We start from the raw sequence: 24,449 nt of genomic DNA, 5'->3' as shown, positions 1-24,449 counted from the left end.
TTTTCCACGAATTTGATTTCGAGACCTCAGGTTTAGAACTTGAGGTCTCGAAATCAACCATCTAAACGCACACAACTTTGTGTGACAAGGGTGTTTTTTTCTTTCATTATTATCTCGCAACCTCGATGACCGATTGAGCTGAAATTTTCACAGGTTAGTTGTTTTATGCATTTGTTGAGATACACCAACTGTGAAGGCTAGTCTTTGACAATTACCAATAGTGGCCACTGCCTTTAAAGTCTATCAAGTCTCCATTTTTGTACCATGGCTACATCTTGCTTAGACCTATTATACAACAAATTACAAATTTCTAGTCGGAACATGGTGGTGTCGGAATATAGGTGCGACGGTATCATGTATGCATGCCCACGCAGACAGTATTTGGCAGATAACAGAAAGTATTTGGCAAAAATTGCGGCCAGTTTTTTTAAGTCTGTTCAGTCGACAGTTCGTCTTGGTGGGGAATGGACATTATTTTGCGAGCTCCGCGGGATGGATTTATAGGATTATTTTTTCATCTGAATTTAATTGCCTATTAACAATGTTGTTTGATTTGTTATCAAATACAACAAAGAAAGCGTTCAAACAAAATTATATAAGGCAAAGTCAGAGGGAAAAAAATTATCTTATCTGTACGATGCCTTGTCAGGTGAGAAGCAAGACATGCAATGCTGTTGCATGCTTACCGCAGATACTATTTAGCAAACAATATGACGTCATGTAGACGCATGACCAATCAGATCGCAATATGCCAATGAGCGGCAACTATTTAGCAGTGGACACTTTTTAGGATGATTCCCGGGACTCAAACTAACACTCTGTCTTTAGCCCCGGTAAATATACATGTGGGTGCGGTAGGCTAGTCAGTGCAGTGCGCTTAACCATTCGACCATGCCAACTTTTTGAGTAAACTTTCCTTGGGCACAATCCTGTTTTTAAATAATTTATAATACTTTAACTTTTAAGTTCACTTAGTTCAGACTTCATGTAGTTTATGGCTCTCAAAAAATGATATAATCTGAAATTTAGCCATGAAGTACATGCATATGAATGTAAAATAAATTTACAAGAAAACCAGCTGAGAATGAAGACTTGACTTTTTGTTTCCAGTTGTAATGCATTGCAAAACATAAATAAATTTGCTGACTTTCATATTTAAAATTTCACCATTAAAATTCGAACTTGAAATTTAAACGCGAAAAAAAGCTATTAAAAAGCATATTCGTAAATATAAAGTCGCATCCCATCAGGTGATCCCTGGCGACACAGCAGTTAACTGTTGTATGGCATGTACCCAAACAAAAATATAGAAAAAATTTGGGAGACCGCCAACATAGAGCTATACTATGCAATGCGTGTAGCTCAGTTGGTAGAGCGCCCGCCTGTTAAACCGGAGGTCCTTGGTTTAGCCCCAAATAAAAACATCAGTTAAAATAAACTTTTAATGAACTGTTTTTGTGTGCATTTTCAGGCAATCATAAGAGCTTTCATCATCCGCAAAAAACTCAAACAAGTGAGGAAACAGTATGAGGACATTTTCAGTGACATTGAGACGGACGTCTGCCCTGATGGTAAAACATGCTCAATCCAGTGGAGAGAACCTGCAATGAGCAAGCCATGTGTCCTTCCAAAAGTTAGTTTCAATTTGTTATAAATCTATTTGGTTTTCACATACACTGATGTGTGAAAGCACTGTGTACAACTTGCCCAAAAAATCAACCTGCATATGCCTATTACTCGGGTGCGATTTGAACCCATGACCTTTGCCATCCTAAAGCAGATGTCTAGGATTCGAACTGGCTCTATTTACTGGGCAATCTTAGTGATCTATTTGGTAAGTGTCGTGGCGTGGCCGAGCGGTTAAGAGCACCGAATTCAAACTCTGGTGTTTCTGATCAGCAGAGTGTGGGTTCGAATCCCCAGCCGTGACACTGTGTCCTTGAGCAAGACACTTAACCATTGCTTCGTCCTTCGGATGGGACGTAAAGCCGTTGGTCCCATGTGTTGTGTAACGCATGTAAAAGAACCCAGTGCACTTATCGAAAAGAGAAGGGGTTCACCCCGGTGTTCCTGGTTGTGGCTGCTTAATGCGCCGTAGCACCTTGTAAACCCTTATAAGGTGCATAATAATTGGGTCTCAGAATTCATCACTGCAATAACCTATCTTTCTGAAAGTTTGTATATATACTGAGCCCCTTGAGTACCTTGTTTGGTAGATACGTGCGCTATATAAGACTTTGATATTATTATTATATTATTATTAAGACATCTGCTCTAGAGTGGCAAAGGTTGTGGGTTTGAATCCCACCTGAGCATCATGCAAATTTTCTTGGAATTTTGCTTTGAGTCTCTCACAGCATGTTTTTACACAAAGTACGAGATTGAGTATAGTGCATGCCATGACTGTATGTTTTGACTTAACATTTCTTTTGATGAAAATTCAAATTCCAGGAACTTGAAATATTTATGTTGATGATGTAGAAATTCATCAGTAATAAACACTTGAAATGAACATAATGAGCAGTGCACACAATGGATTTTGGGGGTTAAAACTTTCTGAGAGCTGATAAACCAAGTTTCAAGGAAAGTTTCATCTCGCTTAACTTACCCAAGATGCACATGGCTAACCAACCAAATTTTGCCCAGGGAAAATACACCAGGTCAGCTTAAGTGAGCTGGAAAATCCAGTGCGCTGTTTTGGTTATCTTTCCAGGTGTGTTGCCAGTTCGACTGAGCACACAGGCAGCTTATTGTGACTTTTAATAACAGCCTCGATCTTGTCGAAACTTGCCACCGAAGATTATGGAGTGCCAAAGGTGCAAGGTTTAGAACTACATGTAGAGCTCTATTGTTGAACCCTGAAATATGCATGGGGGCCATTTCAGCAAGCAAATGTTTTGTTATATCAATGATAGCAATGGCTCATTGTCTGCACTGATCTATTGCCGAAATAGCCAGTGCACATTTCACATTTCAGCCTGAGTTGCCCATCTCGTGCTCTGTAATCTTTGCTTGCCACAATCTGCAGCAAAGAAAACTAAACCTTTTATATATTTTGAAATTTCTGAAATTTGATTAGTCTTGGTAATATTATAATAACTAACAATAGCTGGTCCAAGAAAACACATGAATATCATGATGCTACATGTACAAATTTTATGTTTTATGCGGCTATACATGTACAGCAGATGCCTTTCAGTTTTGAGCCTGTAACTGTAACTGTGATTTAAACACCAAATCACTCACTCTGTTGTGTGTACATTGTATGATACAATGACTTAGTCAGTAATTCACATGATCAATCAAGTCAATGCACAAGGGCCCGATTTCATGGCGCTGCTTAACGGGAAGTCTGAACTCACGGCTTATGTCAACCTCTAAAAAGCACATGTTGGGCAGCAAGCACATATTTATGTGGTAGGCAGAGCCTTGAAATTGGGCCCCTAAGTTTTTAAATTTAAAGTACAAGTTTGTGTTCAGGATGTTTTGTCCATTCATTAACAAACCTAAATTTTGTGTGATTTACAGTCCTATAAGACACATGCTGTTGCTGTTAAAGAAGTCAGATCAGGAAGCCCAAACGAAAGTCATCAGCAGCCTCGACCGGACTCCACGCCATCCCAGGATACCGATTACCAGGTACATGGAACTGGTAACCAAACTATTGACATCGAGTCTCACACGAATGCTGGTGTCAAAGGTCAAGATGGAACGCCCCAACAGGAACATGACAATGACTCAAATCTGAAAGATTTCAATGACAGAGATTTGGCGCACAATGCCGAGGATCAACAGGCAAGTTCCATGCAAAATCATCAAAATGAGAACCAAAAAGCAAATCCAGACAGTCGCGAATTGGTATTGGAAACCTTGCCCTGCGACCAAGAAGATCTCCAACTTGCTGGAGACGTTGGAAGAATGGAAACTGGCTTCCCAAGTCCCATTGACAATTACACTTCAGATTTTGAATCCTACACAACCACAACAGCTTCGCAAGCCTCTGATTCCATTGCTGAGAAATCAGACAGTGAGGGGTTGATAGCCGATAATGGGACATCACCAACTGCCCAATCTTCCATAGAGGAAACCGTGTCTACTATTACGGAGGTGACAGAAAATGTACATCTAAAGCAAACATGTTTAATAGATCAAAAAATTCCCGTAGCTTCTGAGACAGACATTACAGAAGGTGACCTTAGAACAGTAAATCACATTCTGATTAGAAAGTCCGTAGATGATGTATCACTGACTGATTCAAAAGCCGGAGGTGCTGAAGACACAATCAGACCTGGAAGTGAGTTAGAATCAAATTCCACAGGTTCTCTCACAGATTCTGAAAGATTTAAAACTGGATTTGGTACTGAAGTCCTCCATGCACCACTCGATTCACAAGCATTAAAAACTGATAATGGCACTAAAGATTCAATAAGGAATGATGTAACAGGAGACGTCCATAGTAGGGTTCCAAATGGGGCCACCGCTGGGGAGAAATTAACTGATCTGTCCGACAGAGAATCTGTAACTGATACCACGCTAAGTCTGTCTCATCTTTCACATGTTACTGATAACAACCAGAGGGATGTAAAGATGCAGGACAAGGATGGAGATGAGAGGGAGGATGTGGGAAATGGCTTATCCCTTGGGGAGGAGGAGGGCGGAGAAAAGTGCAAGTCAGTCATCTCAGGGAGAACGGGAGGAGAGCTGGAGTCGTCCATTGTTGCCGATATGACATCAGTTTGGAGTAATGAAAATTCATTTACAGGTAGGTTCATGTGTAGGAGGTAAATTTGTACATTACCTGTCATGGTATCTAACGCTTATAGGGCTGGCTATGACCATGGCCCAATTTCATAGAGCTGCTTAAGCAGAGAATATTGCTTAACAATTGTCTGCTAAACAGAAATGAGCAGGATACCAGCCACAAATTGAACATATGACAAGGTAGTTTGGCTGTTAGCCCTATTCTGGTAAGCATATTTTTGTTGTGCTAAGCTACTCTTTGTGCTCAAGCAGCTCTATGAAATTTGCCCCATGTTATAGTGATCATGTTTTATGGTGAAGTCAGTCTGTATTCACTTTGGAAATGGGGAAAGGGTGTAACAATATTTTTCATTATCAAGTAATAAACCACACGGGAAACTGACTTTCTATTGTTGCACCTTTCCCCAAATTGTCAAATTAGGGGGAAAAGTGGGACAGTAATTTGTATTAATTTTGAGTTGAACAAGGGAAAATTTACATAGTCGGACTTAACCTGCAACCTCCGAATTTATGTGCGGGTGCTCTACTAACTGAGCTACATTTATCTAGACCTTGGGGGTGCTGTTGTTACCCCGTTCCCCATTTTCAAAGTGTGTGTTTTACAATCCAATTCAATTCAACTTATTATAAACATCACGTTATAACATGAAAATTTTCGCCCAGTGAGCATCAATAAAAAAATACACAAATATTTTAAATTGAGTTCTCCTCAATACATGTACCTTTCATGATTACAACACTACATTGGCAATTTAACATTCTTTAATCACTTTCAATGAATTGTAACTTTTATAACCTAAAAAAACAAACATGTAGCTATTGTAGCACTAATATTAAGTTTTGCTCATGTGAGCATTTCAAACAAAAAAAACAATATAAAAAAATAGAGTCAAAATAGCTTCAAAAACTTCCAGTAAGTTTGACCTTTACTTTGTAAGCTGGAAATGTGCAATGTACATTAACAAGTATTTTTATTTCGGTCATCCTGAAATGTTTTTGCCTCGTTGGACTGTTGGTTCAACTTCCCTCCCTAGAAAAAGTTAATTGAAAGATTAAAAATAACTTTCATGCTCATCAAACACTTTCTTAAAATAAACAAGTCATGAGAAATATGCAACAACTGCTGCCGTGTTGGTATCACGGCGACCAGTAACATTTGGAAAATAAACATTCAAAATCAGATGACAAAAATAAATCTTTATGACCAGATTCATGAAGAAAGTCCTTTGAAGCTAATCCAGTCCATCTGAAGTTAACCACAGTTTGGTCTATGTTTGACATTTAAGACATGGAAATACAGTAATTTCATTGTTGATGTCAGGAGAATTTATCACCATCCGCGTTTACGTTTGTACAAGACGGGCCATTTTGCCAAAGACATTCTGGCATCTGTTGGCACATTATGACAGTTGGCCATAAAAGTGAAGTGACATTCCTTTTCACACTTATTTAGGTCTTTAACACACGCTGTCAAAAAGATTGGTCTGGTCTGGAGTCAAGTGAATACTGGGTCTTTGATCAGAGGTTAAAAGCACCATTTCCTCACCCTCCACCAGGGGAAAAACAGATTTATGAATTAGGTGCCAGGCTATGATGAAAAACAATAAGGAATGTTCACTTTCATTTATAAGTGCAGAGCAGTTATAATATTTTGCAGAACATTTTCAAGGTACATGGATGTACTTCCGTCAATTGTTTGTAAATTGGTTGGGGTATCTTTGTCACCTACACACACTAATGTGTAAACAAATTTGTAGTGCAAATAAATGTGGGAGGTGATCATTGTTTTCCTTTGTTTTAAAATTAGGGTCATGTGTTGGTAATGACCCCTTGTTAGTAATTAGTATCTTTTAAAAACAATTATTTTGTCCAAAATGCCCCTATTGTTTAGAAATCAAGAAAAACACTTGATGTTGAGACACAATTTATGAAATGTTTGTCAGATTTCAGAGATGCTGTCACGCTATCACCTCGCTAAACGTGAATGAGTTTGATGTTAAATAAATGTTGGTCCCCACCCATCGAGTGATGTGTGTTAGCACTATATACTCGGTACTTTCCCGAGCCCTTGTGAAAATACCATGACAGTTGTTAGACACTGTATTCTGCTGAAACATTCACCCCTACATACATGTATGTGACTTGTATTGTATCTTTCTTGATAATTTTGCCATTAAACCATGTTTGAACCTGCATACATATAAAGTGGGATTGTATTTAAAATTTCCCAATACCTTTAAACAGATTCAACACAGTCTGTGCCAGGAGGTTAAAGAATTGATTGGCGAAACTAAGTTAAAGAAATGTGGTTTTCTGAAATGTCCAAGCCCATAACCATCTTTCAGTGGTTAGACTGTGGGACTTACAATTTTAAGATTGTGGGATCGAATCCCCCAAGTTAACCACTGATTTCACAGTGACTATAGAATTTAAGTATTGTCATCTAAGTTCCTGCAAAAGATTTCTTGATTTGTGCCATTCATAATTGAAGCTGTTAAACCAATGCTTGTATATGAGAGAGATTGGATGTTGCCAGATTTGTGTTTATATTCCCTTGTGTGAGTTATCCCAGGTCCCTTGACAGGATGCTCAACATAATGAATAAAACAAATGGCTAAGTTTGTTATGTACAATGTACATGTAGGGACTGCATGTACATCCATACATGTAGTGTAAACCGTTACATAGTTTGTACAGTGTACCATATAATTTGGTGGTGTTTTTTTACTATCAGTTAGACAGATAATCAGGATGTTTTACTGTCATGCATGTCAGAATACACTTCACCATTCAATCTGATCTTCCTTTGTGTTTTACCGCATCTCAATTCCCCACAGTAAATCTTTCCCCCAGAATGGCCACCTACGACTACATTGGCTTCACACATTTCTAAAAGACAGTTGGTTTGTTTTCAAAACCGTCTGTGTTTGGGGACAAACTATTTGTATCATTTGTCTTTTCAACCATGCAGACACACACACGCTCAGAATGTTTTCTAAGCGTGTCTTTGAGCATGTCAACTCTCTGTTCTTGGCAGCTGGTTTCAGCCAGAGGTTTTAAAGGGACCCAATCTGGAAATTTTGACAGGCCAAGTTTGTCACCTGTGTTACATTTAATCGAAACGGTGCATTTTTAAGTCACTGCACATACAAAAATGAAACACTGTTTAAAGAACTTCTGTACATAAAAAACTGTATTAATTACAGTATGCTAGAAATATGTACCTCCAAGTTTAAAAGTTTTGTCTTGTTTTACAAAGTACTGATAAAGTAACAATGGTTCGTGAAAAGTTGGGAAGGTAGTGCATTCTGCTCTACCACAGGCATCCTAGTGGATGATACCCTTGTCTAAGAACACTGGACTCGAGCTCCTAGAATTTCTGATCAGCATATTGTGGGTTCAAGTCCCCAGTCCCCCTTGAGCAAGATACTCTCTTTACCTGTTTACCATAGTTGCTCTGTTCTTTGGATGGAAAATGTACATGTACAGTGTACCAATAACGTTAGCTGTACATTTGTAGGTCCTGTGTGTTGTGGTATGCAATGTAAAAGAACCCAGACCTAAAAGAAAGGTTTGCCCCAATGTTTTTGCAGTGGCTGCTGAATGCACCCAGCACTTTGTAAACTCTTGTAAGGTGAGCCCTACATAAAATTTTAAAAACCTGTCAGAAAAATGCTTCTGTTTGTTCGATCACAAAAAGGTTACCAGACTTGTTCAGTTTGTGAAGTCTTTGGCCTGATCAAATTGGAATAGGCCAGCGTTCAAAATTCAAGTTGGAATTTTGTTTCCTTCACTTTCATACTGTACATCAAGACATTCAAAGTCTTGTCAACATCTCCTCACCTCTATTTTATAAATTTACTTTTCATATTCGTTTGTTCATCATCTTATTACGAGCAGACCAGCTGTTCTCCCTAGCAGTGGCACTAAATCTTACTCTTAAAGCAACATTCCAATCGTAACCACAACAAACCCAATCTTCATGTGCAAGAAACTGTACAGCAGGCCTGTATGCTTCGTTTTTGAAAAGGAAAGGGCACCAAGGCATGTTCTCCTTGGTAGAAGGCACCCTATGAGGAAGTTGTAAATCTCTATTATGGAGCATTTCACGGGCACCAAGGCTATGACCAGAAGACATGGAGGCAATTGCCTTTGTTGCCTCCGTGAAGTATCAGGCCTGGTACAGGGTGTGTACACAAATACATGCAGTGTACATGATGTATGTACTGTACTTTGAATGTTAAAATTAGGTACAAACATTGATGTTTATATCTGGGCTTGAACTTAACACTGCACAGTAGTTTTGGTACACATTTACATGTAGGTGTCGGAGCAGTAAACTCATTATTGGATGCTGACGTTACATACTGTTGGTGGTAAATGCATAAAAACTTGAACAAACCAATGAGCCAGCCCTTTAAGAAAGCATGCGCACATGTTCGTCTTATAATTAAAGATTATAGTCTCTCATCTGGCCAATTAATCATTTTTTCCCTCATCTGTTTCTCCTCTTCTGCTTTAACTCAATGCAAACAAGTGAAAAGTTAAAGGGAAGGTACACGTTAGGTTATTACTTAAAACAAATATGAACTTAAAAACTGACTTGGTAACGAGCATTGGAGAGCTGTTGATAGTATAAAACATTGTGAGAAACGGCTCTCTCTGAAGTACATGTAGCATAGATTTTGAGAAAGAGGTAGTTTCTCACAAATATAATAAAAGACTTCTAGCCAGAAGTCTTTTATTCCTATCTAAAACCCACAAATTCGTCCAACATGGTGTTTTTTTCTCTTATCATTTTCTCGCAACTTCGATGACCAATTTAACTCAAATTTTCACAGGCTTGTTATTTTATGCTTATATGTTGGGATACACCAAGTGAGAAGACTGGTCTTTGACAATTACCAGTTGTGTACCTTCCCTTTAAACCTAAATATATTTTCGGCACATTTTTGAGCATGTTTAAGCCTTTTGGCAGGGCTCCAATCAGGGGAGGGGGATCCACAAGACAACAGGGCCTGTGGCTCAAAACGTTCTATCCTAACTTTGCAAAAACATTGGATGTCGCACGAAAATGATCCTTCCAAAAACATTGTCTATTGGCGCGTACTTGTTTTGCGTGTATTACTTTTTTGTGATTTACCAATTTGAAACTCGTGCATAGCGTTATAAGTGCTACTTAGGAATGACGTTTTGGCACTGACATGACGATATGTTGTGTACATATTGTAGAATGAACAATAAAAACACTTCAACAAACACAAACCAAGAATGGAACCAAATTTAACTTAGATACACTACACACTGGTGAACCATAAAGCAAGGACTTGTGATCAGACAAACCAGTTTTAGGCCCTGTCTAACTAATGTTCTCTTGTGCAACATGATTTATTCATTGATTACTGCAAACAGCCTCCGGGGAGGTGTTACCTACTACATTATGAACTTCAAGCGGTCTGGGAAAAAGCATTAGGCCCCTAATGCCTAATGCTGATTGCTTTTAACACTGTCCATGTGGCTACACTGTCTGTGGCTATCCCATACAGCCAATTATCGTTGATAAAATATTGATTGATCAACTGATCATGTTCTACACTACAAATGTACAGTTCTGCCACTCTATATCACATTTGTTTACACATGGATGAAGTGTACATTACGTGTAGTGCGACCACGTACGCTCAAGTGTATTTTGGCGTAAGTTTGATTAAAAGTTCACTGTGTCGTGTTCATTTTATTTCTCATTACCTCAAAAGGAAGTCTGATACATTTGTGACAGGCATGAGTGCAGTTTGGAATTACTTTGAGTTGGTTTGTAGATTTATTTGTTATTCTTTACTAATGTAATGATCATGATGAAGGGAGGCATGATTGGCTTGTGCCTAAAGCGCTCACCTCTCACCACCACTGTGGCTCTGGTTCAATTCCCGTCTAAGGCCATACATTTGTAGAGTAGGTTTGTGTTTGTGGGGCTATCGTATGCCACACAGGTTTTTCTCTTGTTTGGACCCTCTGGTTTTGCTCCCTCCTTAAGCATCAAACACTTTGGATCAGGCTGTGCTCCATGGTCATCCAGGTCCATGTGGCTGGTTGCCAAAGGTGCCCTTGCATGCCTGTGGCTCGAACAAGTTGTCTTAATAGACCCTTCCCATGAAATATGTAAATTGCACATAGCGCGTGCGCACTAACGTTTTGTTGGCAAAATGAGGGAAAATCGCGCTGTTTTGTACACGGCTAATGGGTGCTTGACGCACACGCGATTGCGCGTCTGCTTAGTGCACAACTCTATGGTGTTTGCCAACCAACAGGGTCTGTACGCATGCGTGAATGTAATTAGCATATTTCATGGGAAGGGTCCATTGTAGCTGCGTACTTGGTTATTCAGATTCTCAGCTCCTGAAAATAAGGATGAAAACAAAGCAAGTGTGACAATTGTGTGGGAATCTTTATGTTGTATTTTCAGCATTCCCTAATGTCAGACCAGTGCTCAAGGATGATCAAATCAAAACAAGAGCTTAACAAAATTAACTTTTGTTCTACCGGTAGATGTGCTCCATCCGGCTTTGAATTTCAAGGGGCACAGCAATTTCCCTCTAATAAGGGGCACTTCTTCATGAGCAAAATGCACCACAGCAAAAGCGCAGGGCACCACCGATGTGGGTGCAGACAAGACGAATGCCTTAGTGGTACGCATTTAACAGGGAGCACAGCAAGAGGGGTGGCTTCTTGCTTCATGCAAGCATGATGCGAGGAAGACTCTATCATGACACCCGGCAATTAGGTACCAGTAGCAACATGAGGTTCTGAAACTGAAGTGCCTGGTTCATATTGAATCAAATAAGACATTTAGGATTGGTGTGGTTGTCGGAGGGTGCTGATGAACATGTGACTGGTACTTGGCAGGAGGATCGAGAGGGTTATGTTTCAATCAAGGTTGTGTCCTCAAATACTGTTATCCTGTTTTGCATGTGATTGGCCACAGGAATAAAGTGATTGGCAAAATTTTGTGTGGTGTGACGATGACTCCAGCACTCACAACATAGATGTAGGACGCAAGTTTCTAACAAACTTGCAGGATGTTAAACCAAGATCCTGTCTGTGCATGCGTGCTTGTTACAAACGGTTGACATAACTCCTGTAAGTAAGGTTTGTCGTCACACGTCAGTGAAGATGAATGATGGTTGTTTTGATTTGGCTACATTTACACGTATGGGCTTAACAAATTTTAGTTGAGGTTTACCTTAGAGAGAGCCTTGTTGTCACATGACAACACGTGAAACTTGATGTTGTCTAAGTTTGGCACTGAAAAAGCTTTGAGGTGTTGTTTTACTTGGTGGATGATGCAGCAGAGTATTGCCCCAGTTCCATCAATTTTGTAACAATTATAGTGGCTTCTTATAATAGCTCAAATCCGTCACCCGGTGTGGCGGTTTCAACTTTCCGCTGTGTTCAAATTTCCGAATGACCAAATACGGTAACAATACGTCATGCGATGCCTGCGCACAGCAAGCAAAAGTAGTCAATTTTTAGTGCCGTATTGAGTCATCCGTGTTACTCTCCGGTAGCTGTCATGGCGGCGTCCACGAGTACAACGATCGGCGAACACGTGGATGGATCGTATGAGAGATTTAGGTGTGAAGACCGAGCAAATTATCCTCCCTGTATTTGTGGCACAAGAGTGTGACCTGCTTTAAGTTGTACGGGGGGAATACGTGTAAAGATGGGGCGCAAGAGAATATGACTAAACAGAAAAGAATCGAAATAGAAATAATTTGGGGTCACTGAGAGAACTACAGTACTCGCCAGTGTACTCACGGCGGTATTTTTGTCTCGCTACGTCACCCGGAAAACTGAACACGCCGGAAAGCTAAAACCGTTCGAACAACAGGCTGAAATGTCCGGCTACTTCACCCGGAAAACTGAACATGGCGGAAGACTGAAACCGCCACACCGGTAATGCTCATGTCGCTTCAGCATTCAGTAATTTCATTGTAAGGTATGCAGAGGCTACATTTTGAAATATGAGACCCAAGTTACAACCATATTGCTCTTCCTTACTCTTTGGTTGTACTGACGTGACGACATGTCTCTTACTTCATATGTACATCTGTCAGTCTGTTGAAGAAAGTCGTACACACAATCTCACCCAAGTAACATGCCTGTGGATTTTGGGGAAAAGTACCAAGTACTTAACTTAACTTAACTTAAATGCATTTATAATGTGCTTTAACACAAGTGCTTACATACGGGTGTGTGGGTGAAACCATTTAATATCCATGCCTCAAATTAACCCACGGCACCCACAGCAATTACTCTGTGCTGTGCTTTTGCTGTGGTGCCCTCTGCAAGGTTTCAATGCAAATTTACATTTTCCTCTTAAAAGTGCCCCTTGCATCAGGGGAATCACTGTACCCCTTCAAGAGCAAAGTTCATGGCCTGAATATCCTTTACCATCCTTGATACAAGTTTAACATCTGTACACACGTTGAATGGCTGTTCTTTGATAAGGTTTTCATTCTTTGTTGAATTGTTCAGATTTGACTGATTACCCAAGTGATCTGGAAGAGCTAAAGCAGATGAGAAACACCACAGCCCTGGAGCTCCTATGGGTTCAACAAGCCATCAGCAGTAGGAAAAATGTAAGTCCCTTGAGTGTTGTCTAGAGACATAGAGTTCTGTTGAGTACTTACGATATGGAGAAAATAGAATAACATCATCATCTTCCTATACTGTGAAGAAACCTCCTCTAGAGTATACCCGAACATGTAGCTAATGCAAACTGCTTGCAATTTTATTAAAAGAACCATATAGTTTAAATGGCCGTGAAACATTTCCCTTGTATACAACACATAGCAGAGCAAAATACTACGCAAAATGTGTCAGCTGCTACTCAAAATATATCATTTGCTACTCGATATTGGCGTTCACTGTGCACAAAATATGTTGAGTTGAAATACTTTGCTAAGCAAAATTGCCTGATGAAATCGTTCCCTGAATGGCAAAAATAGTTAATGGCCTCACATTTGGGTTTGACTGTAGCAGAGTCTCCCTGGTTGGATCTTAATTAAACATGGCACAGATGATTATTTGTCATGTTTAGGCCTTTCAAATTTCATACAGTTGTATGAAGTGCTGATTGTATTACACAAAGAAATGAAGTTAGAAAGCCACACAAACAAAATCTTTTCGTTTAAAGGGTTAGTAAAGTACTTAAAGCCAAATACACTTTCGGTACAGAAAAAAAAAAGGTTCACAGATTTACAAATAATTTACAGGGTTTACAGAAGGTAATGGTGAAAGACTTCTCCTGAAATATTATTCCATGAAATGCTTTACTTTTTGAGAAAACATTAAAACAATATAAACTCTTGATAGCGAGAATTACAGATTTATTTTAAACACATGTCATGACACGGCGAAACGTGCGGAAACAAGAGTGGGTTTTCCTGTTATTTTCTCCGGACTCTGATGACCGATTGAGCCTAAATTTTCACAGGTTTGTTATTTTATATATTATAAGTTGTGATACACGAAGTGTGGGACATGGACAATACTGTTTACCAAAAGTGTATAATGGTTTAACGAAGAGTGATTGTGTAAACTCTTAACCGTTGAAACGTTTAACCGTCACAGGCGTAAGGTAAATTTATCAAGAGGTTATCCCTAAAGTTTGCTGAACATTGTTCCTGATACCTTCCTTTAAGACAGCATTTCATATCAGCTTTTTGTTTGACAAGAATGCAATTAAAATTGATCTTCAGATATCAGGATCACTATTGCTGAGTGAGATGCTGATTCCAGTATCACTGACAGGATTTGTGATATCACTATCACATTTAGAGGGACTGAGAATTTGATATGGGAGTGATCATTTCGCACGGACATTTACCTTGCTGTCATTTGCTGTTCAAGACACAATTTAGGGCCCAATTTTACAGAGCTGCATAAGCAGAGAACTGTGCTTAAAGGCACTGGACATATTTGGTAATTGTCAAAGACCAGTATTCTCACTTGGTGTGTCCCAACAGAATAACAAATATGTACAAATGTTGGCTCAATTGCAAGAAAAAAGCTTACTGCACAAATTTGCTTCTGGCTCAAAGTTTTTCTTAGAATAAAATATTTTAGTTAGAAATTACCTCTGATGAACACATTCCCTGATTGAGTCGAGGGAACCTTTTCCCAGACATTATGGTTTTTTTTCAACTAAATGTAATTCATAAATACCCCAGACAGTTTTGCTACTCCTATTGGTGGAGAGCGTGCCACGTGGGGGTGTTTAAACGATTGATATTGATTAGCTGGAGTTGTTTATAACCGGCTGGCTTCCTCGTGTTGGCTGGCGAACGCCAATTATCATGCGCAACGCGCACTTCATAGCTATTAGTAACAGCGCGTAATCTATTTCTAAGCGCATGCGCGTTATCTATTTCTAAGCGTGCGTGCGTACACACAACCACCGCGCATCAAACAGATCCTTCACAAAGTTTTTGAAAAAAATACTCTAAACCTTGAATTTTCAATTGTCAAAGTGTCTCTAATTGTATTTTTAAAAAGTTTTTTAACAAAAGGGCATTTATGAATGGGAATAAAATAGTAGTGACTTGTTCGTAAACATCCTTTTAAAACTTTGCAGGATTGTTGCCGTGCGATAAAGGGCCTCGCCTTCGGCTCGGGCCTTTATCACATGGCAACGACCCTGTCGGTTTTAAACGGCCGTTAAAGAACTCGTCACTACCCTTTTATTCCCTTATTTCAAATATCACCCTGACTGTTGTACAAAATCTCCCTTATATTGTAGGGTGCTACATGTAATGTTGGCAGCTCTGTGTTGAACTTTAAAAATATTGTCAGGGAATTCAAGTGAAATACCAGGGACTGTCCTCTACCATCCACAGTGTCCATCACACAGATGTCACTTTCATTTTACACCTGGCTAAACTTTAACGTGGTTAAGCGTCAATCAACACTTGTACAATAGTAAATCAAACTCTAATCAATGTAATGAAGTCTATCAACCCGTGAAATTTTGCCCTATTTTGTTCAGATGTTCAATATAAACAGTTGATGCATCCGGTGTAGTTAAACAAAATCAGTTTTCATATCATTTTATCAGGCTGACCAGGAAAGTGGTTAAAAATTAGGAATTTGATCTTGGATTCTGCATTGGTTTGAATCATGTCTGGGCCATTTCGACACAGAGTACGGGTCATACTGACCCAGAAATGGGTCGTGACCCCACATGACCCGGATCCGGGTATATTCTGACTCAAAAGTTGTTTAGAGTGATAAGAAGTATGGTCTGATTCTTCGGTCTTGTGGAGGCAAGACATTTGATTTCCTTGGTGAAGGGCACCTTTAGGTAATTTAGTACTGGAACATTTCAAGGGGAACGAAGGCAATGACCTGGGCATGGAGGTTATTGCCCTCGCTGCCTCTGTTAAAGCAAACAGGCCTGGTGCCCTAATGGATAACCCAATAACCGCTTGTTGACAGGGTTGTCAGGTAATTATTTTAGGTTTCATTAAGCAGAACATTTATTGGTGGTAGTATAGCCAAAAACAAATTTACGCAGTCAGTTTCCCTTGTGGTTTATTACTTTACATTTAAAACAAAAAAGTTGCAACCCCTTAAGGTGATTCCTTGGCTTCCTCAATTGGGTGTGGTTACTGGCTAGATGGCAGGCAGTGGTTCAGGTGGTATGGCTTCTGACTGGCACCCAAAACAACGATATTAAAAAAATAGGGAGACCACCAATATAGGGCTAGGTAGCTCAATTACCCAGCCAGTTTCCCTCCTTCTTTGTTTGAAAAAAAGAAAACAAAAATACATGTAAATTAATTTCCTAAAATTTTATGTGTTTCCTAGAAATTTTAAGTTCCCCTTTTTCATGTGGAAGTATGATATGTCTAATCATAGAACAATTAGGTCTAATTATGAACAGTTCAAACATGAACATGAATGTAGGAATGCAGTTTATGTACTAAATGCTAAGAAGGTCTGAGTGACACTGTTTGTGGTCATAGACATTGTTCCATTTCCCTCATAACATGTAGCATGCTAGCCTAGGGAAATCCGAGGTATGGTATAGCAAAACCGCCTAAGATACGTTTACTTAGAAGCTGCTTTTGAAATGTAATATCACGTCAGTGCCTGAAACCCTGATAGTCATACTATAGTTTAGTGTAAGATCTGATACGCATGCTAGCTGTGCGCACACTGATACTATCAATCTTGAAAAGGATCCGGTGATGTCACTTGCAGAAGAAAGCTCGGGGGAGATAACTGTCATATCAAATCAATTGATAAAATCTTGCTAATCACAGACACTGTAGTTTGCGTGGAATTTTCCACCTTTTAAAATGTAGTTGCTGTTTTGTGCTTTCAATGCCTAGCAGATATTAGTTTTTATGTTCTGTCTGCTTCATTTGAGAAACAGGTATCTGGGGCATAGTTTGAAAGTGTTGGAGGTTTTGATTAAAAGGAAATTAGAATTGTAGAGGTTGTGATTTACCTCTGAAAGGAAATGTGCCTGCATGTACTTTAAAAACTCCTGGGCCCGAATTATATCTGGGTCACCTGACCAAGCAAATGGTTGATAATGGAATTTTAGCACTGATTCTGCATTAGTTTGACCAATTTCTGGGTAATTTTGACACAGAATGTGGATCACCATGACCCAGACATGGGTTGGGGGCGGGGCCTGTATTGGGTCGGTTCTGACTCTGGAGTTTTTAGACAAACTTTACATACATTATACAGTTCGACCATTTATTCTTATAAATAGAAAAATAGGAAAAATGCAAAAACAAACAGCAGCATAGGGATTGCCCAAAAGCGAACTACAATGTAAATCACCATCCAAAAGAGCAATCCTGTATAAAAAATGGACATTAGAACATACAAGCATTAAAAAAAAAACACTGTATACACATGTTGTTATTGTACTTCCTGCGAATGCGATACGAATGTTGACGTCACAAATTCACAACGAATTTCAAGCAGTTCCACTCTGCTCAACTCACTTGCGAATATCGCTGCGAAAGGAGGGTTGTGACGTCAAATTCGCTTTGCATTTGCATTCTCATGAAGTATGAACCGGGCTTTATACAGCCTTTGATTAAGGGAATCAATGTGTGGTGAAGAGTTTTTCAACTAGTGGTTTAAACCCGTTGAGGCCTGGTTCTTGATAATTTTACCAAGACCAAGTCAAGGTGAATTATCAAGAACGAGGCCTCGGCGGGTTTAAGCCACAAGTTGAAAACCTCTTCAGCACACATTGATTCCCTTATTAGAACACATAAGCATTTTAAAAACACAATGTATACTCTGTGCAAAAGAATTTCTTGCACCGTAGGCCTACTAATCATTATACATGTACATTGTACATTGTACATTGTGAAATTACACTGTATGTTAGTAATATAGTCTTATACAGCCTTTGATTGCTTTTTCATACTTAAAAGAGACCTACATGTAGATACCAAGTGACATCAAACCGTCAAAATGAGAAAACGAAAACAAATCAAGTTACTCAATTGAAGCATCTGAAGCTAATGGCATTTCCATTCATTTATAAACACAGTGGGATGAAGATATTGATCCACTAATACTGGTTGGATTCACTTCTTGCTTTTAGTTCATAAACCAGATGTCTTTTTCCCCCAGCAAATGACTCTCTGCTGAAGATAAACAAGTTGGACCAGAAGTTCATATCATTTATTATATTATTATTAAAGTTTATTGTCACATGTAAAATGTATACAGTGAAATGCATTTTGGTTTTGCGTGTCTAAAATGAGAGCACGCAAAGCCATGTCGCAATGCAGCGGCGCCATCCTGAAACGGCCTAGGTCTTTCTGGCCTGGGTCTTTCTGTTTTAACAGTATCATATCAAATAGACCCCTGAACAAAGATATTGACAAAATAGGGAGACTGTCAACAAAGGGCTAATTACATTGTGTAGCTCAGTTGGTCATGTTTGGTACAGCACTGGCACAGAAGTTCGTTGGTTCAAACCCCGTTATAGACAAGTGTTCTTTGTTCAAGCCCGAACTACTAAATCGTACTATGTCCATCTTCCAAACCATTTTAGTATCTCTTGATACAGACCTTTAACCCTCATTCATAAATACCTCTGACAGTTTTGCTATTCCTTTTGGTGGAGAGCGCATCATGTGGGGGTGTTTAAACAGTTGATAATGACCAGCTGGAGCTGTTTATAACCGGTTGTTTTCGAATACGTTTAGTTGCATACTACGCGCACGAATGCATATCCGAAAACTGTCTCCGTCTTAAAAATGCAACACACGTATGGAGCTCAGGGACGTCAGAGTTTCTTTATTACGCCTCCTAACCCAAAAGGCATTTATGAATGGGAGTAAAAGAGTAGTGACTCGTTCTTAAACTGCTGTTTAAAACTTTGCAGGGTCGTGGCCGTGCGATAAAGGCCCTGGCGCCTTCGGCTCGGGCCTTTATCGCATGGCCACGACCCTGCCAGTTTTATACGGCAGTTTAAGAACTCATCGCTACCCTTTTATTCCCTTAATTATAATCCACTTTATGAAAATCAACATCCAAATGCTTGGTGTCTGATAGTTGTTTGGTCTGGTCCCAGGTAAAGATTTGGTAGTTTGGTGATGAGAGACCACATCCTCAAAAATCAGACCAAACCATTGTGAGTATCTATGAAGACTTCTGACATACAATAGGGTTAATAATTAATATAAAAGTCAAACTAATGTACATGTAACTTTCGCAGAATTAACCAGGCCCGATGCTTCATTTGGTAAAATGCACCTCTAATGAGGAAATTGTTAGTTTCTATTGGATCATTTTTAAGGGGCACCAAGGCATTGACCATGGGTCCGTTGCCTCTGAAGTATCAGGCCAAACCTATTGCATTGTACCTTGAAATTGTCAGCTTTAGTCTGCAAAAGGTTCCCTTGATTCTGGTGTTAGTCATTGCATACTGTACAATATTTCAATCCGAACTTGTTAATTGGAAGTTTGCACTTACATATGTACATTGTAGTTTCACATGAATTGGGGTTTAACAAATAAAATGTAATTGTTTTCTTTGTTTAACCCCAAATCATTTAAATTTTAACAGTCATTTTCCCATGTGGTTTATTATATTTGATACTTTTACCTTGAATGTAGGATTGTCTTTTGCCATCAACAAAAAGGCAATTTTTGTTTTGCTCTGTTAAGAAAATTATAAATTTGAAATCAATTTGACCAGTTTTTGTTTTGGTTGATTCTTGACAGTACCTGAGACTGAAGAGCAACATGGAGTCTTCTCAGTGAGCAGCCATTACCAGCAAGATCAAGAATTATTCCTGGTAAATTCAAAGTAAATGCATTGTAAACAAGTCGCTGTTAAACTTCATTATTCATAACATGTCTTAAACATTATTTGTAAATTACTTCTCACTTGAGACTATTGGTCCTAGCAGAACACAAAGCTGGGATTCAAGCCTGGAGTTTCATCTTGGATGGGGCAAGGCCATTTTTTATTTTGCAAAGGTCCCTTTCAGTGGAAACTTTCATTGATTATCTTAAAGTCTGTGGGGACTTTTGAAGGGGAAACAAGGCCAAGACAAGGGGCAACAAAGGCCAAGACATGGGGCAACCAAGACCATGGCCTCCGTGGCCTTTGTGCATTTTCAGGCTCGTGTTTATGAACTACAAGTCTGTAGGGAACTTATGAAGGGGCACCAATGCCAAGACAAGGGGCAACAAAGGCCAAGACATGGGGCAACCAAGACCATGGCCTCCGTGGCCTTTGTGCATTTTCAGGCTCGTGTTTATGAACTACAAGTCTGTAGGGAACTTATGAAGGGGCACCAAGGCCAAGACAAGGGGCAACAAACGCCATGGCCTCCGAGGCCTTTGTGCATTTTCAGGCCTGTGTTAATATAAACCACACAGTAAGTTGTGTTATCAGACTGTGTTCCCTAAAGGCAGTGGACACTATTGGTAATTACTAAAATAATTATTGTCATAAAACATTTCACGATTACGAGTAGGGGAGAGGTTGATAGTATAAACCACTGTGAGAAACGGCTCCCTCTGAAGTGACGTAGTTTTCGAGAAAGATGTAATTTTCTACAAATTTGATTTTGAGACCTCAAGTTTAGAATTTGAGGTCTCGAAATCAAGCATCAGAAAGCACACAACCTTGTGTGACAAGGGTGTTTTTTCTGTCATTATTATCTCTTAACTTCGACGACCGATTGAGCTCAAATTTTCACAGGTTTGTTACTTTATGCATATGTTGAGATACACCAACTGTGAAGACTAGTCTTTGACAATTACCAATAGTGTCCACTGCCTTTTTAAAGTAATTCCCACCACGCTTAATGCATCAAGACGCGGGAAATATGGAACACCGTTGGATTTTCCTGACCTACATATGTAAACAGAGACATCTGACACCTTTCAAGTCACTGACTTCCTAGTATCCAGCACGCTACACGCTACCTTACTGTAAAACTCACACATTCATCCATTTATAACTTCAATGTTTGATTAGCTAAATGCTGTAAGACAACCTTGATTGAACACGACATAACTATGTTGATAGATTACCACATTTCAATGGCATTACCCCTCCTATATTACTGTGAATGCCATTTTGCACACATGTTAGTGATAATGGTTGTTGTTCTGTTCACAGTACGACATTCAAGTGCAGCCTCATTTAAATTTGTATTGAGCATAAAATGTTCAGAAAAACAGCAGGAAATGTATTTCGTAACCTCGGATTTCGGAACTATTTAAGTCATTAAAAAGTGATTTAACACAAGTTGCCTGAACTTTTCGTCAAAATAAGCCTTGACAAATGAAGCTGTTTCAAAATAAAAAAACATCCAGCTACTTTTGCATTGTGCCACGGACAAATGCACAAAATACGTGTATTCCCCAAGTTCTGAGAAAAATTTCGGTGGGATTTGAACCCACAACCTTTGGAATAAGAAGCTGCTATTTAAAATACAAAATGAAATCGGCCAATATTATTTGATCCTATCATAATTAAAGACCACATCACTTGATAACCTTACACTGTCCACTATCAAAATATCCTACATGTAATAATTGACACCATGGGTGGCACCGTGTTGTCACATACATGTATAGATACAAGAAAAGAATCAAATATTACACCAAGGGGTGTTAAAAAAACACAAATTTCTGCAAAGACAATTACATTGGAGATATTTTAACACCGAGTTTTAAATTCTCTCCATGCTATCTACATTAATTTGACAACACCCCTGGTGTAACTTTTGACATCCAGTGTTTGCAGTGTAGGCCTACATGTATAGTTGCTGCATAACAACTCAAGCTAAAGCAACCTTTTGGTTGCAAAGTCTGTATTCCATAACAACTATGAGTTGCTTGAGCCAGAGTATTGTATTTAAGTTTATTTGAGCTTTTAATTATGTTTGTTTGTTGTTTTTAATTTGTTTATTTGTGTGTGTGTGATGGCCATATGTTATTGTTTCAGTTACTTTTGTATATCCTTGTTTTTCGGTAACAATTCTGAAATGTAATTTCAGTTAAATGCATTATTTTAAGAAAAGCCGTTTTGTAATTTTAGATTCGAAGCAAATTATTTGAAGTTTAATCCAACATTACTAGTACTAAATGCTGTACCACTGTCACTCAAATGATAAGAAGCGGCAAAACTTATTAATTAATTATTAGTCAATGTTTTTATTTATTTTTTATTCAAAGCGACTCGGGAGTGCAATGATTTGTTTTAAGTATTATTACAGCAATACCTTAAATGCTGTACCTTTGTATGGAGTTTAAGATTAGCAACTCTGCCTAAATACCCACGAAAATTCCATTCATCTTTAATATCGGTCAGAGAGACGAGCAATTTGTTGGAGAATTCAATTAATCTTCCAGTCCAGTGTTTGAGTGGCGGTGATCAAGCTTGGTCTCAAGAGAAATTTAGTAAATTTGACTGTTGATTATGGTCTTTCTAGAACATCTACACATACGTTGTATGGAAAAGGATTCTGCTGATTACAGAAGTATGCACAAATGCTGATTATAGGCAGAAGGAATGTATAATCTTTGAAAATCGCAGAGTCATCTTTTTGTGTAATTGTTCTCTCTTTGAAAAAAATATTTGTAGTTATAATTGACCACCGATCAGAAGCAGACATGCTATTCTTCCTACTCTAGCCAGATTTTCAAGTTTTTTTTGTTGGCCTTTGCTAATACAAACAAAAATTGTGATTAAAAACCCTGAAAAGTCCTTTCTAGCCTACACAATAAGGTTGTGACCTTTATGTACATTTGTACACATGGTCAGCCCTTGTCTTAAAATGTCCTACCTTTGCTTACCAAGGACCAAATATTATGTCATGAAGAAACTTCAACAACCAAGTAATATTGTATATTTATTTTAACTTATACACTCTAAAAAGGTCTGGTTCTGAATTGACCAGGATCCTGGTACCGTGGGGGCCTGACTCTTTTCCGGGTCAGTATGATCGGGAATCAGTGTCAAAATGACACAGAAATGGGTCAAACTGAAGTAGAATGACACAGAAATGGGTCAAACTGAAGTAGAATCTCGGCCATCTCTCTGATCCTGCAGGAAGTTCCTTGAGAATAATCCAATCTTTCTATGTTCTGATGACCAAATTTGACACTCTCCCTGATTAAAGAGCCTGTGTCCCTATTATTTTGAATGTAATGGACCCTTCCCATGAAATATGCTAATTACATTTACGCATGCGTACAGACCCTGTTGGTTGGCAAACGCCATACAGTTGTGCACTAAGCAGACGCGCAATCGCGTCTGCGTCACGCACCCATTAGCCGTGTACAAAACAGCGTGATGTTCCCTCATTTTGCCAACCAAAACGTTAGTGCGCATGCGCTATGTGCAATTTACATATTTCATGGGAAGGGTCTATTGTAATTACCTCCCTGATTGATGTGCAATATCTCTCTGATTGCACATATAGGCCTTGTGCATTGACGTCATACAGCCGCCATCTTAGTGGAAAAACGGTGACGAAACAGTCGAGACGCATAGATTTGTACGAGCAGCTTACAGTATTGGCCAATTAACAACCTCCTTTTGACCTCTAGGTGAGGGCGCCCTACTGAAATGACGTCATGTGCAAAAGGTCTATTGGCAGTTCTGCAAAACCCAATTTTTGACCAGTTTCTGTGACAAGTCTGACCCCCAATTGGGTCGGGCCTAAGTTTGTACAGTGCATAAATGTTGTCTTCATGCAAGTCAATTTTGTAGCTGTAGTCTTTATTTGTCCTTAACCAATTTCACTCACTATTCATTTTCTAAGGGAGAAGATTTGAATCAAGAACTTGAAGATAATGTATGTAAGTGTATACTGCTCAATCTTTGTGCATGTTCTCATTAATTTCATAAAGTGTTATACAATGTATTATTTTGTTATGTTGTTGTTTTCATTTATTTTATCATCTTACTTACTTTATATTTCATTAAGTTTGTGTCTTGTGTAATAAGTTTCATTTATTTATTTGTTTGTTTTAATTTGATGGATTGTGTTTTAAGTTTCATTTATTTATCTGATTTAGTTTGATGTATTATTTTGGAATACATTGTCATTGTAACAAATCACACCATCTTAGCAATAAACAAACAAAGTCATTGGGTCTTGCCCCATGATGTGAAA

General features: G+C 38.9%; 1 protein-coding gene across 1 annotated transcript; it reads left to right on the top strand.

Moving 5' to 3' along the window:
• Window positions 1-637: 637 nt before the first annotated feature.
• LOC117301013 lies at window positions 638-24,449 on the top strand. Its single transcript, XM_033784893.1, has 6 exons — window positions 638-649; window positions 1,472-1,633; window positions 3,529-4,762; window positions 13,297-13,400; window positions 20,032-20,105; window positions 24,096-24,449. The coding sequence occupies exons 1-5, from the start codon at window positions 638-640 to the stop codon at window positions 20,068-20,070; spliced, it is 1,551 nt and encodes a 516-aa protein (XP_033640784.1). The 3' UTR covers window positions 20,071-20,105; window positions 24,096-24,449.

This window comes from Asterias rubens, chromosome 16 (assembly GCF_902459465.1).
Source record: "Asterias rubens chromosome 16, eAstRub1.3, whole genome shotgun sequence".
Taxonomy (NCBI): domain Eukaryota; kingdom Metazoa; phylum Echinodermata; class Asteroidea; order Forcipulatida; family Asteriidae; genus Asterias; species Asterias rubens.
The sequence above is the reverse complement of the archived record's forward strand: the minus strand, read 5'-3'. Positions and strand labels throughout refer to the sequence as shown.

Coding starts and splice junctions, on each gene's coding strand:
- LOC117301013 (XM_033784893.1), top strand. Junction 1,634..3,528: donor AGCCATGTGTCCTTCCAAAA/GTTAGTTTCAAT, acceptor TGTGATTTACAG/TCCTATAAGACACATGCTGT. Junction 4,763..13,296: donor TAATGAAAATTCATTTACAG/GTAGGTTCATGT, acceptor TGAATTGTTCAG/ATTTGACTGATTACCCAAGT.